This window comes from Sminthopsis crassicaudata, chromosome 2, assembly GCF_048593235.1.
Source record: "Sminthopsis crassicaudata isolate SCR6 chromosome 2, ASM4859323v1, whole genome shotgun sequence".
NCBI classification, from domain to species: domain Eukaryota; kingdom Metazoa; phylum Chordata; class Mammalia; order Dasyuromorphia; family Dasyuridae; genus Sminthopsis; species Sminthopsis crassicaudata.
In genome coordinates, this window is record NC_133618.1 from 493,474,752 (window position 1) to 493,491,833 (window position 17,082).

Sequence of the window (17,082 nt, forward strand, 5' to 3'; positions counted from 1 at the left end):
ATTATTTGATTTACCTTCCATGTTTTTCATTTCCAAGACTCATGTTAACTTTTTTTAAAGAATTAAGAAAACATTTAAAAAATATTTATTTTAAAGAATTGCACCTCTTTAACCTATGTCAAATTGTACTTCTCTCCCTCATTTCCCCTCTTTTCTCTTTGCTCCCACCGTTCATTTGGTGGGTAGTGGTGGGATGTCAGATGACCTTGGTGTGTCTCAGTGCTGCTGCTTATCAGCTCAGATATGAAACTGGGAAGCTGGCCATGAGAAATTATTCTTTAAGTTGTGTTAGAAAACTTGAATGAAGGTACCTTTGGCCATTATTTGAAAACTTACTTTAGATTGACCGAGAAGATTTTTTTTAAAGGAAAAAATATAAATAGCACTGCTTATTTTGCTTTTGATAATTTCAGATTTATATTTATAATGAGAAGATAGTGAATGGACATCTGCAGCCTAACCTAGTAGACCTTTGTGCCGCTGTTGCAGAAATGGATGATAAGGTACTGACAAAGTGTTAGCATAAGTAGAAATATATAATCTTGTTTTTTTAGATGTGATTAGTAACTTGCTGACTTGGCTGAAATCTACTGATAATATATTTCTTGTGTCTGAAAATAACTTTCAAGGTTTTCTTCAGCATTTCATAATGAAGATTAGTGTATTGTGATTCAAATTTTGCTTTTCTTTTAAAGTGTTCAGAGATGACTTGCATAGATTTTTTTGCCACAATTGTTACACTTGGTTTTGAATTCAGTTAGTACTTTGTGTTTGCCTTATACTTTCCTGACATTTTTATTAAACTGGTAGACATGGAGCTTTCACAATTCTCATCTTCTGGTGGGCTTACTGAACTTGATTCAAGTAGTAGATAGCCTGGTAAATGTTTTCTCAATTTATGATCATTTCTCTCTGCTACTACTACTATTTTACCTTTCTTTCTCTATCTACCTACCTTAATCCATCCCTTTTCTCTCAGACATCCCCTTCATGCCCCAACCCTGCCAAAAAAAAAAAAAAAAAAGATTGGGGATAAACTGAAACTAGATATACACCTACAGTATGTGTATATGTATATATGTATATACGTGTGTGTGTGTGTGTGTGTGTGAGAGAGAGAGAGAGAGAGAGAGAGAGAGAGAGAGAGAGAGAGAGAGAGAGAGAGAGAGAGAGATTTGGGGTTTAATGACTTTCATAGGGTGAAACAGCTAGGAAGTATTGTCTTGACGCCAGATTTGAACATGGGTCGTCCTGATTTCAGGGCTGGTATTCTATCCACTGGACATCTAGCTATCCCTGTAATTTTTTTTAAAAAAGATACAAATATGATTTCTTCTTTCTTTCCTTCCTTGGAAACAAAGTGTTAACCTACTCATCTGTGGTTGATTGTATTCATAGAGTAAGTATCCTTAACTTTAAAATTTCATTAAATTTTTTTTTACAGTGAGAATTTTCCAAATACTAAAAGAGATGTTTTAAGGAAAGATTTAAAGGCAGGTAGATACTCAGGGAGAAAGAATATGTGGGCAGCACAAAGGAAAGACTGACAGGTTTCTTTTAATTATAAGTAGTCAGGGGAAGAATCCTTAGGAAGGGATGACTGAAAAAGAAGTTGTTATGTAGTCCACAAAGGATGGAACAACCCATCGCAATTCCCTAGAAGGACAAAATATATATTATTTAGGTTAAACTTATTTTAGCTCTTTTAAAAACTAAATGACCTTGTAAGGATTGAATCATAACTGCTTGAATTTTCAAACTCCTAAAACTTTGAACAAATTTATTCACATTCTCTTAACATATAGCCCACTGAGATTCAGTATTCTTGTTAAAACCTCTTATGGAAGTAGGCATGTCAGACAAAGAGAATAATGGATCCAAAAACTAGTTCTGCTTGTTAGCTCACTGGAAAATTGACTTCAGAAGCCCTTAAAACTGGACAAAGGTGAATGTTGCACATCAGAGCAAGCCATAATTAAAACCTATGGCCCTTCAGAAGATGAAATAAACCTCTGTATTTCCCATTTCTTTTAAATTATATTCAAATAAAATTTTTTTCTAAGAGGAAAAAAAATGCACTCCCCCCCCCCTCTCTCTCTCTCTCTCTTTCTCTCTCTGTAAATATATATATATATATAACATATATATACATATAGATAGATAGATATAGATAGATAGATAGATAGATAGACAGACAGACAGACTTCTTTGGTACTTGCAGCATTTTCTTCTGATTTTGTTGTTTTTATGAAGAATATTTCAGATATGTGGGCAATGGTGAAACAGATGACAGATGTGTTGTTGGCTCCTGCAACAGATGCGCTGAAAAGTCGAAGGAGCATAGAGGTTCAGATGGAATTTGTAAGGCAGGCTTTACGTTACCTTGAGCAAAGGTAAGTTGGAACCAACCAAATGAGCCTTTGAGATCCTTTGTATTGATTTAAATATATATGTAATCTTCATATGGAATGCTTTATACATGTGTTGTAATTTGGAGTAAATGAGCCTGAAAGACATTATGTTGTTGTCAGAAACGGCTATTTACTTGGGCATGATTCCGTATTATAAAATTGTACTAGTAAAATAGCATAAATAGGAAAGATATTAGAACACACCTATGTCTTTCTCCTTTCCTTTTTCCCTTTTCTGCCTTCTTACAATAGAGAGATACTATGATTGTTATATTATAATGCCTTGGATCAAAGTCCCATTTCCTAGTATGGTTCCACCTGCCCCCTTTTTATGCCTGCTTGTGTTCTTACAGCATTTTAATTAGACTGCTAACCCCAGCAATTTTACTGCCTTCAAACTATCAACTGGCCTGTGTACCTCTATTAAATCCCTCTTTAATCTTAATTTTCCTTTTGGCTACATCCAGTTAATCCCTGTGAGTCCATGTTCCACATTTGATGTGCTGATTTCTTCCCTGCTGTTAATGCCAGTGGTTTGTACTAAGGTTTCTGTACCACCTCCACAGCAACTTGAGTCAGTCATTTAGAGGGATTATGGTTGCGCTTTTGTCCCTTTACAATTGTCCACTCCATTAATAGGGGGTTGTGCCATTCATCCTTCATTGAGGACATTCAATTCAGCTCTGAATTAGCCAGCAGGGGTTGCCATAAGTGTTGCAACAAATCCTCTTTATTTCAGAGAGAGAGGGAGAGCACTGTGCTTCTCCCTGCTGGCTCCAGAAGAGAAGGCTGCTGAGTTGAATAAACTTGCAAAATTACAACACTTTGCCACCAGGCCATGTAGCATGTCTATGGCCATATAATATTGTTTTCAGAGCATCCACTCTATATAAAATGATATCCTACCAAGAAGTCATAATATTTTCCTATATTGAACTGTGCATTAATTCAGAAGCATTACATAGCATCATACTGGTGTTTAAAGCTAATTGTTATGTCACAGATAAATATATCTATTGCATTAGACAAAATAGCTATATTCTGGAGTACAGTGCTACAGTTAGCAAATTTTTCTTTCCTCCCATAATTCTCAGCACAGTAATAAAAGTTAATAATTGTCTCTCTTGATTGATTCTATACTATTTTGCTCTCTAGAATGTATAACTCTAATAAAAAAGACTCTTTCCATAATGACAAATTCAATATAAATGTACAGGGTTTCAAATTGGGGGTGGGGGTGGGAATTAAATTTAAATTAAGTTAAATTGCAGTATGTTTGTCTTTGAATCACATATATCTTAATGAGCGCTCACAGTATTTGTTTCCTGTGAACTTGTAAAAAAAATTAAAGGATTTTATAGCATGCTTATATACAGGTCCCAAAAGCTTTCAGGGAGTTTCTCAGTGTGTTTGGTGAGGCATCTGGCCATTCTGGCTCAGTCTTTTTACATAGAGTCCAAGCTCTTTACATCTGCACTGGGATTCTCGCATCATAGCTCACCATAGGCCACTTGCCTAAAAGCTTCTCAAATGGTACCAATCTATCTCTTTTGGCTTTTGTAGCTTTAATAATGGATCCTGTTTTCTTAGTTATTTTGCCTAGTTGTCCTCTTTATTAATCTTTTTAATTGAACTTCTTGAAAATACCTGGGAATTGTCCATCCCCAGTTTCTTTTTAAAACTTTAAAAACATTTACTTAGTAAATGATTTTGTTTATTTATTCTTACTTCATTGTAACCTTTGCAAGATTAATCAAGGCCAAATAAAAGATTTAGGATAATAGTACTTTTAAATCAAATATGTTTTGCTGACACTAAAGAGACAATAGTATGAATATAATTTTGTGCAATTGTTTTTTACAAGAAATGACAAAGTAATGTATGGGATTACCTGCCATCGGGTGGAGGGAGTGGAGGGAGGGAGGGGATAATTTGGAAAAATGAATTTAAAAAAAAAAAGAAGAAGAAGAAATGACAAAGTATATCGGGGTTTTTTTGTTTTTTTGTTTTTTTTTTTTTTGGTCAGGAATCTTTCAGTGACTAGTTATATGTTGTTTATTACCCCATAGAAATTAAGCATTTTCTTCAATGTTGTTCCTTCTACAAAGCACTGGAGATGTTCTGGAATCCTAGAATTTCAGCAAAAAAAAAAAGGAATCCTAGAAATCATCCAGTTCAACCTTCCAGAACAAAACAGAAACAGAACATTAATCTTTTCTATATCATTGCTAACAAATGGCCTTTTAACCTTTGTCTAGGCATTTTCAGTGGTTAGGAGGAAGGAGAATTCATTATTTTATAATGCAATCCATTTCATCTATTTTCCTATTATAATTTGTTCTCTTATTACCCTTTAGAACAATTCTATTCCATCTTTAAGTATTTAAAGTCAGCAATTGTATCATTCTTTCCCCTTCCCTCCTATCTATTGTCCTTGATGGTGCCATATCTTCAATAACATTTCATTATTTAACAAATTTTTGAAAAGGAATATCTTTAACTTTGGGTTCTCTTTAATGGCTTTTTTCTAGTTACAAAAATTATACACTTGTAACTGTTTTTGGAAATCTGCATCAAGCCCAGTTGGGTGGTGTGCCTGGAACTTACCAGCTGGTTCGAAGTTTTCTTAATATCAAACTCCCAGCACCTCTTCCAGGACTTCAGGTACTTTAAGTTTATTTTATTTCTTCCCCCTTCCCCCCAAAAAAACCCTCTAATGACTTTGTTTAAACTGTATTATGTAATAATCTTCATTTATCTTTTCTATTGCTACCTTGATAAGATTCAAGGGGAAAACAAGAGCATACCTGCTGTTTAACTTTTTCATAAAAGAGTTCTTTCATTTGAATTAATTTCTTAAAAAGTGAATTTAGATGTTTGGCCTCCTTCAACCTCCAAAAAGTACACCTCTTTCTCTCTCTGAATCTTACACATTCCAAACAAATTTGGAATTTCAGGTTTGATATGGACCTGAAATATTCCACAAAATGCTCGTATTTCACCAGAAACAGATTATCCCAGAGTACAGTGATTTCCAAATCCCACTATAGTTCAGTTTAAGATTTTAGATCTAGAAGGAAGATTAAGGGCATTTCTTTCCTTCTCCACCTCCCATGTTCCCACTAAAGAAAGTAGTCTTAAAAATTAGATAAGTTTGAGACATAATGTCAGTAGTTGAACACAAGGCTTCTGAAGGCTCCATTTCCAATGAAGAATATGTAATGCTGGAGTTTATGCCAGCATGATTTAACCTGCCACCCACTTCACTTTTTCATGATTGATCAAGTAATACTTGTCAATGCCCCTTATCTATAGCCTTGGACTGGCCTATTAGCACATATCAAATTTTACTCCCCAGTCATAAATTAACAAGCCTAGGATTAGAGGTATTATAATCTGCCAATTCTCATCTTTCTTCCTCTTCCTCTCTCTCTGTTCTTCACTTTAGTTCTCTTGTCTGGTTTTCTCACTATGTGGTCATGCAGTTCTGGGGTAAGATTTATAATAACCACAATCCAAAGGAGCCATACAATTATTTTATTTTAGCCTTACAGAGCATTTGAAAAGCCACTGGATATTAAATTGGAATTATATTCCCAAAGCTGGGCTAAATGTTTAACAAACAAAATCTCTGAAGTCCACTGACCAATGACTCAAAAGAGCTGAGTTTGAGTCTCAATTAAATATTCAAGGTTTGTGACTATAGCTACTTTTTTCAGTTTCAGTTTCTTCAGTTCTAAAATAAAGAACTATTGCCAATTCAGTGGGTAGATGCAAGCCAAAGGCTTTTTAAAACACAGTACCCATGTGAGTTATCATTAAAGATTATTCTTGACAGTATTATTTAAGCCTAGAGGCAGATGGCCCTATGACAATAGCTTATGGATTGTTTCTTTAAAAAAAATGTATTGGAGAAATGTTATTCTACCAGTCATTCCTAGAAATCCCCTCACCCATCTTCAGACTGAACTACCCCCTTCCTTCATAAACAATTAAGCCAAAAAATCCAATATGGTAAGACCTATCAATGCATAAAACATTCTGCCTTCAAAGTTCTCTACCTCTGTGTTTTGAGGAGAAGAAATGGTGTTCTTTAGGGCCATCACTGATATTTTAGTTACTCAGAATTTTGTTTCCTTTTAGGAATCTTTTCATTTATATTGCAACAATCTTTTGGTTTTGTTATTACCCTGTACATTAGTTCATATAAACCTTCCTATGTTTTTCTGAATTACTTGTATTTATCATTTTTATTGCACTAAAATATTTCATTGCATTTGCCTGCTAAATGTTTTTCAACCATCCTCCAGTTAATGGACACTAATTTTATTTCCAGTTCTTTGTTACTACAAGGAGTACTACTATAAATATTTTGGCATTTATTAAATCTTTGCTTCCATGTTTGGCCTCCTTGGGCAGAAGTATCCAATGGGATCGTTGGATCAAAGGTTATGTATAGTTTAATCACTTTGGGAGTACAATTCCAAATTAATATCAGTGGTCTTTCAAATACTCTGATATTATGTAAGACTGGAATAAAGTAATTTTATAACTTTTGAATAATTGTTATTATAAATCTTATCCCAAGATTGGGTCTCTGGAATTTGACTGGTATATCCTTCATTAGGATATAAATTCCTTGAGTGCAGGGACTATGTCTATCTTGTTTGTATCCCTAGCATTTACCACAAGTATTTAAGAAATGCTTTTTAACCAAGTAGACAGTTTTTGAATTTCTATTTTAAAAATATTTTCCTTTGTTAGGATGGAGAAGTGGAAGGACATCCTGTTTGGGCATTAATTTATTATTGCATGCGCTGTGGGGATTTAGTTGCAGCTTCACAAGTAGTTAATCGAGCCCAGCATCAACTGGGAGAATTTAAAACTTGGTTCCAAGAATATATGCACAACAAGGACAGAAGGTATGTTGAACAATATAAAGGATATCCCAAAAGAATTAGGTTGTACAAATGGAAAATCCTAGTTATGACTGAACTCTTCTTTGCCTTTATGTGACTAGAAATAAACTTCTGTTTTAAATCCAAAATTTTGAACATGTATATACATGTTCATATATATATATATATATATATATATATATATATATATATATATATATATTGTGGAATATAGTCATGAAAAACGTTAAATCTGGTTATAGTATAAATGTTGAGGGACAGTCTCTACTCAAGTCCCCTGCTGCTTCTTTGTGTCTTGGAAGTAATCTTCTCCTCAAAGACTATACCATTGGAGAACAAACTGTGGCAGTCCTGTCGAATTTCGGTGTGTCTAATACCAGTCTGTAAATTTGTCACCCTGGAATCAGCCTAGTTAAGTTCATTAGATGGTTGGGCACCAGGTGCTATTTTTTTTAACCCCATCATTTTTTGAAGGCCAATGCATGCAGGCCTTCATGTGATTCTGCATGTGTACATCCTTTTAATGGACTTTGCATATGGTAGGGAAAGTATGGAGAAGAGGAGCATGATTCACTTTTACCAATAATCCATAGTTAAGAAAGGTACTTTATAATGGGATTCATATTCTATCACATTTTATCTTTGAACTCTTGAGTTGATGATCTAATCTACTGCCTTCAAAAATATTGTTTGTTACACTGGTAAATTGGAAATTAGATAATAGTGTTCAATAGTACTTCTATATGATAATCAAATCAGTTTGTTAAATTCCTGGACACTAAGAGAATGGTAAATTTTGGGTACTTACATTTATTTTATTAATGATTGGTGTATTATCAGTACCTACTTACCAATGGAAAGTTGCTTCTTTGAGAGGAAGAAATTTTATTTTTCCTTTATATCCTCAACAACTATCCAGAACCTACTGTAACATGAATACTTAATAAAGGCTTACTCAAATAAGTTCTCCAGGCCTTCAAGGATTTGTGATTTATGGGCCTGAGTACTCAATAGACTAATGAAGATTGTATCCCCTCTGTGTCTTGGAGGACTGTTTAATGAATTGCAATAATTTGGGGGGGGGGATCAAATGTGTTATGTCATGCTCAGTCTTCTAGGGATAGCCAACTTTAGCAAGTCTTGTCCTGGGACAATAGATGTACAGACCATCATCAGTCCCATAATTGATACTATTTTCACTTTGAATGGGGCTATCTTCAATAATAAGATGATTCAAACCAGTTCCAATTGTTCATTGATGAAAAGAGCCATCTACACTCAGAGAGAGGATTGTGGGAAATGAGTGTGGACCACAACATAGCATCTTCACTTTTTCTGTTGATGTTTGCTTGCATTTTGTTTTCTTTCTCAGGTTTTTTTTTCCCTTCTTTACCCGATTTTTCTTGTGCAGCAAGATAACTGTATAAATATGTATATATAGATATTAGATTTAACATATTTTAACATATTTAACATGTATTAGACTACCTGCCATCTAGGGAAGGGAGTGGGGGAAAGGGGAAAAATTTGGAGCAGAAAGTTTTGCAAGGGTCAATGCTGAAAAATTACCCATGCATATGTTTTGTAAATAAAAAGCTTTAATAAAATTTTAAAAATAATAATCAGAAATTGTGCTTCTCTAGTGTAAAATTGGACAGCCTCCTAGGACTCTATGAGTTTGTACATTTACAGGAGCCTAAAAGTGCTTTCTTGGAGTTCTCACTAGGTAGCCACCTCAAAAGCTTTGTTTGAACATGCTTTTATATATTTTCAAAAGTCCTCATTTATTTTTATTGAAGTATTCAAGTTGTGTTTTTTTCAACTACTCTCAAGTAGTTTTCAAATACTCTCAAGAATTTTCCCATGAGTTTTTATGCATATGTCCATTTTTAAATCTTTAGATTGTCCCCTGCCACTGAAAATAAGCTTCGTCTCCATTATCGACGTGCCCTTAGAAACAACACCGACCCTTACAAAAGAGCCGTTTATTGTATCCTTGGCAGATGTGATGTCACTGATAATCAGAGTGAAGTGGCTGATAAAACAGAGGATTACCTTTGGTTAAAGGCAGGTTGATGTTTTTGGTGGTATGGTGGGAATTTGGGGGACTATAGGAGGTACGTATATGTACATGAGTGCAAGTATTTGCATCTAGGAAATTACTTAAAACTGGAGGTTCTTTAATTGGCTGGCTCTACTTTGTGCCTCTGAGACATTTAGCTCCTTAATAGGGTAGTGGGGTGGGAGGGCAGAGCAATAAGATAATCAGACAGTTGGTGTTGTGCATGGTCAGCAGAGACAGCAGATCTGTGCTGGTCCAATTTTTTGTTGTATGATTGTATATTGATGGGTAACCATAACCATCATAGTAATGGCCAGCTTTCCAAGGTAGACACAATTGCATAACATCCATTCTCTGATTTGAGAAGTTTTAAAAATGAATGTTTCTTTTGGGGATTTAGTTGAATCAAGTATGTTTTGAAGATGATGGCACCAGCTCTCCCCAAGATAGACTTACTTTATCACAGTTCCAGAAGCAATTGTTGGAAGACTATGGTAAGAGCTATTGAACACACATTATTATTTGTGGGGGGCATTTTCCATATTTTCAATAGTCTTTGAAGTCTAAAAAAAATTTTTCCCCTGGCTCAGTATAATTCTCAATTACTTTCAGAGGCCTCAAGTACTTAACTCTATAATTACAGTATAAGTGATTTTGTTAGTCTATAAACTAGTAGCCATATAATAAAAATCTTATTATCTTGAGTGATTGTTTCTTTGAGCAATATTAGTTATGGTGCTATTATTGGACAATTTATGAAGAATATTTCTCTTTTCTCTGTTTTGCTCACAATTTGAGAGGTCTGCCTTGGATGAGTTTAAAGCTTACAACAAGGCATCTTTGAAACTTTCCTTTCTCTCCTTCTTGAACAATCCTTGTTAGGCAACCATGTGATTCCTTTTGGAAGACATGTCTGGAGGGGAGAGTTTTTCCTCTGTGTTCCCTCATGGGTGGTTTCTGTGATTCTTACTGCCATTCCTATTTGCTTGTTACTTTCCAAGGTACATACAACATTGTTACTATCTCAGTTTATCAATCCATTGTAGCCAAGTCATCTTGTAACTCCAGCAAATTGAATTAGGGCACTGTGACATAGTTATTTGCAGTTACATGGGGTAAAATCTATGAAAAAAAACAACTTTTGTAAGAATGGCAATCTAACTCCCTATCTTTCCAGGGGAATCCCATTTTGCTGTCAACCAGCAGCCTTTTCTGTACTTCCAAGTGCTCTTCCTGACAGCACAGTTTGAAGCTGCAATTGCTTTTCTCTTCCGTGTGGAGCGCCTACGCTGCCATGCTGTTCATGTAGCACTGGTTCTGTTTGAGCTAAAGCTTCTCTTGAAATCATCTGGCCAGAGTGCACAGCTTTGTAAGTACTACTGCACTGGAATGTGAAGAGAGTAAAAGCAGTTTGTGAATCATTGTTAATCCCTATTGATGTCAATGATAAGAGTATCACTGTACCCACTCTCTTTTTATAGGAATGGAAGGGAGGGGATAAAAGTCATTTTAAAGTGACTATGTTCTCAATGGGTCCCTGGATGATTAGAATTTGCATTTTTCTCCTAGCATTCATATAACCTCATATACTTACACATTTTTTTTACATGTTACTAGCATTAACTATAGCAGTTTGTACTCTTCTTATACATGTACCACAATATGATGTAAATTGTTTACCTGTATGTACTTTATTTTTCCTTCTAGACTAAAAGTCCTTTGAGGGCAAGGGCCACAGCTGAGGTATCTTTGTAAATCCTCCAGTACCTACCTACATTGCACATTTATTATGTGCAATTATTATATATTTATTATGTGCACATTGCACATAATAGACATTGTATGTGTGGGTGGACAAATTCTATGCTAGTCAAGGCACAATTCCAGTGAGATCATGAACTTCTTTTTCCAGTGATTTCAGACTGCTAACCAAATCCTGGTTAGCCATGTCTCATTCATGCTATCTGTATCCAAATTGTAGAGTATGGTGATGAAGGACTCTAGGAGCCTTTTACTGCTTTTGGAAAAGTAACATCATGGATTATCTTCATATATGAAGCATAGTAGTACAACATGATTTTTAGTACCAAAATAGTCTTCATTATCTTCATTTTATATCAGAAGAAACTGGAACCCTGGTTTGTTTTTTAAAAACTCCATCATTTTATTTTCTTTAAAAAGTCTTCTGTGATCAAGAAATGCATTTTTCCCCTTTCTACCTTTCCACTTGAAAGAAAGAAAACACAGGATAAAGCAGACATGTAGAAAAGCTTATTATTGATTTAGCTTCCAGTATTCAGATTTGCCAAGATACTAAGCAAGGAATTAAGATCATCCAGGAGCCCGGGAACAAGACAAAGAACAGACTCCAGAATGATGACTGATCTTGAAGTAGAGTATTTTTGTGTAGAACTTTGTTTTATAAAATACTTGATCCATTGAGCTTTAGTTTCCATATATGTGACTCTATAGTTCTGTGATTCATTAAGGAATATGTTTTGACCTCTTCTATTTCTTGTAGTAAGTCATGAGGCTGGCGACCCTCCTTGTGTAAGGCGTCTTAATTTTGTTCGTCTTTTAATGCTCTATACCCGGAAATTTGAGTCAACAGACCCAAGAGAAGCATTGCAGTACTTTTACTTTCTCAGGCAAGAAATTGAACAGCTATTTTGAATAACTTTCATTACATAGTTCTTTGAATAACTATTAAAGGCCTCAAATTCATTAAAGAATATTGTTTACATTTGTTCTGTTACAGGGATGAAAAAGATAGTCAAGGAGAAAACATGTTTTTGCGCTGTGTTAGTGAACTTGTAATAGAAAGTCGAGAGGTATGAGCCTTTTATTTCTCATGCTCAAAAGCATGTTAATATATTTGCATTTCTTCTATATTTCCGTGTGATTGATATGTGAATATGATGCACACAGAATAATTTTTTTGGGTATATTTCATTTGCATCATAGTCTGAGAGTTAGAAAGGACCTTAAAATCATATAATCTTAAAATACTATATGAATTCCCTCCAGAATGATCTTGATAGTGAAATATTTACTGCTGCCTTCAAATAGTAATAACAAAAAATTTAATTGTAGTATTTTTGACATTTCCTCCTACTTCCCTCTTATTGTCATCTATTTTTTGTCCTTCAAATAACAATATTTTTATTAATTGAATTGTGTTATTTGTTTATTTGCTTCTCTAGTTTGATATGATTCTTGGGAAACTAGAGAATGATGGAAGTAGAAAGGTGAGTAAGTAAAACATATCCTTCTAAATTTTTTTAATTGTCAAAGATATGCATTTAAAAAACATAGTTTAGTTTCTAAATCTACTCAGACATCTCAGTTGTCAAGCAGAGGCAAAGAAAAAGAAAAAATAACAACAGGCTCAAAATTATGACCTTGGTATAGATATCTTTATATCTAATATACAGATTTACCTTTGTAATATTCTTTTGAAGTAAAAAGGACACTTAATCTCTTCACACCTTCAATTTCTGGAGATGAGAAGACTTTGACTAGGAAATTTGCTGAAAGAAAAGATTGGATGATAGACCTTATCTTCCAAATAGAAAAATTTAGTTTTTAAAATTTTCTTTTATAAAGAAATCTTTGAAGACCCCAAAATTCATTCTTGTCCAGAAAAAATTAGATCAATAAGCTTTATCATTCCCTAACACACTTATTCATACATCAAGACCTTGATAATCTAGTATAATGAATGTTGTTATCCAAAGTAAATAGAGGAACAAAGCTTTTTTATTTAATCTTTACTAGAAAACTAACCTCATTGAACTTGGGTTTTCTAGAAAATAAAAGTCTTTTAATGTAATACTCTTCATGAGGCCTTTTCTATGATTATATTTAGTTGTTTATGTGGAGGCAGTGATTTCTCAGCACCAAATTTCATTTCATTCAAATTTCATTGCCATTTGTTTTGTAAAAGCAAATTCAATTCTTTGAGAGATCACTCTCCTAAATGTTTTGATTTTCTTTGTTCCCCAAAGTTCTGGCATCAGTAGGTTTTTTACTTGCTATGTAGCTCATTTTTAAAGCTAGAAACCACCAAGATTTTGCTGACTTCTCTGTATGTTATTGAATCAATTTTGTCTACTTAGATGACAGCATTTCTCATAAACACCTTTCATATTTTGATGTGGCCTCCAGCATATGTTCCTGTAGAAATCTATACTCTTCAGTATAACTAACTATATTCATTGCCATGGGTAAAACATTTTTAGTTTAACTCTCTCCTTTCTCCTTATCCCAGATTTCTCTCTGTTTTGAAAACAATAGCTCTGTGTGTGCTTTTCCTCTCCCCTATTTTTCTTGTCAGCCTGGAGTTATAGATAAGTTTACCAGTGACACAAAGCCCATTATCAACAAAGTGGCTTCAGTGGCAGAAAATAAAGGATTATTTGAAGAAGCTGCAAAACTTTATGACCTTGCAAAGGTAAAATATATACTGTTCTTTTCACTTAATATATCTGTTGCTCTATTGAAATAGGATGCACATTTTCACTAGACTATTAACTTGATCTTTTAAGAATTGTACCATCACCAGAATATTAATGAACACTCCGCATTGAGCTGTTTTCTCATAGTGCTTAGGCAGTTAATGACCCTAGTGATAATGAAATTCCCATTTTACAGAATTGTTTTTGTCCATTAGGTGTTTCCAGTTGACAGAACAATTTATTGAAAGTACGTCCTTCAAGCATCTAATAGTAATATCATTTGGTAGCAAGTTAAATATTTGTCAGATTTAGACCATGAAGTTTCTTCATGAGAAATATGTCAAGCTCTTAACATTTTCTGTACCAGCTAATATGGATTCGCAGTACATGGTACATAACAAAATAAGGCTTTGTAGGAATGTGAGAGATACTTTCATATGAAAACGTATGATCACTCAATGGTTAAGGGTAAATTTTAAGGATTAAATTCTATGGTAATTCAAGAAGGGGTGAATAAGAGTGAATGTAATTGCATACTGAGTCATTTGATACATTCATATAAATCCAGTATGTGCATTTTTGGTCACATTGGTTGTTTTTTGGGGGGTCTCTTTTTAAAAATATATATTTGACAGAATGCAGACAAGGTTCTAGAGCTGATGAACAAGTTGCTCAGTCCAGTCGTTCCCCAGATCAGTACTCCTCAGTCCAATAAAGAGAGGCTGAAGAACATGGCACTTTCCATCGCAGAACGGTAATTACAATAACAAAATAATGATGATGGTGGTGGTGGTGGTGGTGGTGGTGGTGGTGGTAATGCTAGCAGCTTATACTTACTTATCATTTTATATTGCACAATGCCCTTTCCTTACAGTAGATCAATGAAATAATGATAGTAGCTCACTTTTACATAGTATATTTTGTGTTGTATTCAAACCCAGGTCTTTCTGATTCCAGATTCAATTTTCACTCTACTTTCCCTTGCTGTCTTTTTGATAGGTAGTACAACTATTATCCTTATTTCACAAGTGAAGAAATGTAGGCTTTCAGAGATGAAGTGACATATCCAAGACAATGTGGCAACTGATAGCTGACCTGAGAGTCGAAGCTAACTTTTAGCCTATTGCTCTTTCTAAGTTTTAAGTAAACAGCTGAAAGAGTCTGCAAGTCTTAAATACCAAAGCTCAAAGGCCATGTTCTTGACCTTGCATAGATTGGTTTGGCACAACAGAAATGTAATTAGCACTAATCTGGGTAAAATGTTGATGTTTTCACAAAGGGCACCAAGTCTTTGCAAGTTTGTAGACTTGGCACAGCAATGAACTAAATCTGCAAGAACTTTTGATACTCTTTTTAACATAGTTGTTGGAGTTTTTTTCCCTATCATAGAATTACAGAATTTCAAATTTGGAAAAGGGATTTTGACAGTCTCCTAAATCCAGTTCTTCTCTGAAAGAATCTCTACCATAATATGCTTAACCAGTGATTATCCATCTGCTACTTGAAGCCTTCTAATAAAGAATTCACTTCTTTCAAGGGAACCCATTCTACTTTTGAACAGCTCTAATTATTATTTTTATTTATTTATTTATTTGCTGGGGCAATTGGACTTAAGTGATTTGCCCAGAGTCACACAGCCAGGAAATATTGAATTCAGGTCCTTCTGATTTCAGGGCTGGTGCTCTATCTATTGTGCCACCTAGCTGCTCCTGTACAATTCTTAATTATTAAGACATTTTTCCTATCATGAAGCCTAAATTTATTTCTCTGCAGCTTCTCCCTTTGCTTCCAGTTCTGGTATGCAGTAAAACTTCTTCATAATAGACTTTCAGATATTTAAAGACAGTTATGATACCTCTTCTGAATAGTCTCTTCTAGGCTAAAGATCCCTACTTCTTAAGCTGCTCCTTAGATGACATAAATTTAGGGCCTTTGACCATCTTGATCTGTGTCCTTCTTAAAACCCTGGCCTCTTAAACTGAATATAGTACTCATTATATGATCTGACAAGGGTAGAACATTGTTACTATTACCTCTTCACTCGTGGAAGTTATGCCTGTCTTAAAGTTATACAAGACTTCATTAGTTTTTTGTTTTTGTTTTTGTTTTTTTGTTTTTGTTTTTTTTGGCTACCACATTATACTGCTGACTTATATTGAGTTTATAGTCCAATAAAATCCCCAGATCTTTTTTGTTGTTATTGTTTCAGAAAAAAACCTCTGATTAAATGTGCCTTTATCATCTTGCACTAATTTTTAGCTTTTTAATTAAATTAATTTTTTAATCCAAGTGTAAGACTTTACATTTATTTCCTTACTGAATTTCATCTCATTAAATTCAGTCCAGTGTTCTAGTGTGCCACGATCTTTTTGAATCTTTACTCTACCTATGTGTTAGTTAGAAAGATACATTTACTCTATCCCTGACTAAGCATCTCACCCATGTATTTTTAACCTGTGATCTAGAAATATAAATTATGTTCTTGAGAACCACTTTTTAAGACAGATATTCTGTTCCCAAATAATTTTGCTCTTCAACATCCCTTGCCTTCAGTGGCAAATGATACAATCACCCTACCCCAGGTGGCAAGATGTTGTCACCTACTTCTGACTTCTGTTGATCCTACTCCAGGATCTTCTTCAATATTGACCTGTCCTAGGACAAAACCTTGCCATTCACCATCCACCACATCCAAGGTGTTCTTCAGTGGAGGCTTGGCATGACAGCTTCCTAAAAGAGCTCCTTTGCTTCTTGGTCCTGCATTTTGTGAAACAGGCCTCTAGGGAATCTCACAGGACATTACACTACCTCCTGCTATGAAGATAGTACTGGAGGAAGGACCTTGAACAATCTTATTTCATGCCTTTTTCATCCCTGATACTTTGCCTGCACTATTCTTCAGCAGTTAGCATACTCTCAACCCTATAACCTTTCATCCTCCCCATGATTCTGAAAACCCAACTGACAAACTCTCTTCTCTATTTCCAGCTGCCCACTTCCATAATTCTAACTACCTCAATACTGCCGTACTCAATGCCTCACTTTAGAATTCCCCATCATTTCTCCACTGTGCCCTCTGGAATGTCTTCTCCATAATTAACAAACTTCCTTTCTTCTTAATCCTCTTTCTCTCTTGTTTTTTTTCCTTCCATCTTAAACATTCATTGAGCTGTTGTACCCTTTTGATAATACTACTTTCCTTGCCATTCTTTCTAATAGGGACTGTAGTTTTA

At 34.6% G+C, this 17,082-nt stretch overlaps 1 protein-coding gene across 5 annotated transcripts in view; it reads left to right on the forward strand.

Annotated features, from left to right (window-relative positions):
- Nucleotides 1–17,082, forward strand: part of NUP93 (nucleoporin 93) — a 122,177-nt gene that overhangs the window by 94,814 nt on the left and 10,281 nt on the right. For all 5 annotated transcript variants that reach the window (XM_074293473.1, XM_074293472.1, XM_074293477.1 and 2 more), the window contains 12 exons: nucleotides 414–503; nucleotides 2,254–2,393; nucleotides 4,943–5,075; nucleotides 7,176–7,333; nucleotides 9,232–9,397; nucleotides 9,793–9,886; nucleotides 10,570–10,761; nucleotides 11,914–12,040; nucleotides 12,151–12,223; nucleotides 12,596–12,640; nucleotides 13,729–13,845; nucleotides 14,485–14,603. In XM_074293473.1, the coding sequence (XP_074149574.1) occupies nucleotides 414–503; nucleotides 2,254–2,393; nucleotides 4,943–5,075; nucleotides 7,176–7,333; nucleotides 9,232–9,397; nucleotides 9,793–9,886; nucleotides 10,570–10,761; nucleotides 11,914–12,040; nucleotides 12,151–12,223; nucleotides 12,596–12,640; nucleotides 13,729–13,845; nucleotides 14,485–14,603 (1,454 nt within the window). The remainder of the gene's footprint in view (nucleotides 1–413; nucleotides 504–2,253; nucleotides 2,394–4,942; nucleotides 5,076–7,175; nucleotides 7,334–9,231; nucleotides 9,398–9,792; nucleotides 9,887–10,569; nucleotides 10,762–11,913; nucleotides 12,041–12,150; nucleotides 12,224–12,595; nucleotides 12,641–13,728; nucleotides 13,846–14,484; nucleotides 14,604–17,082) is intronic.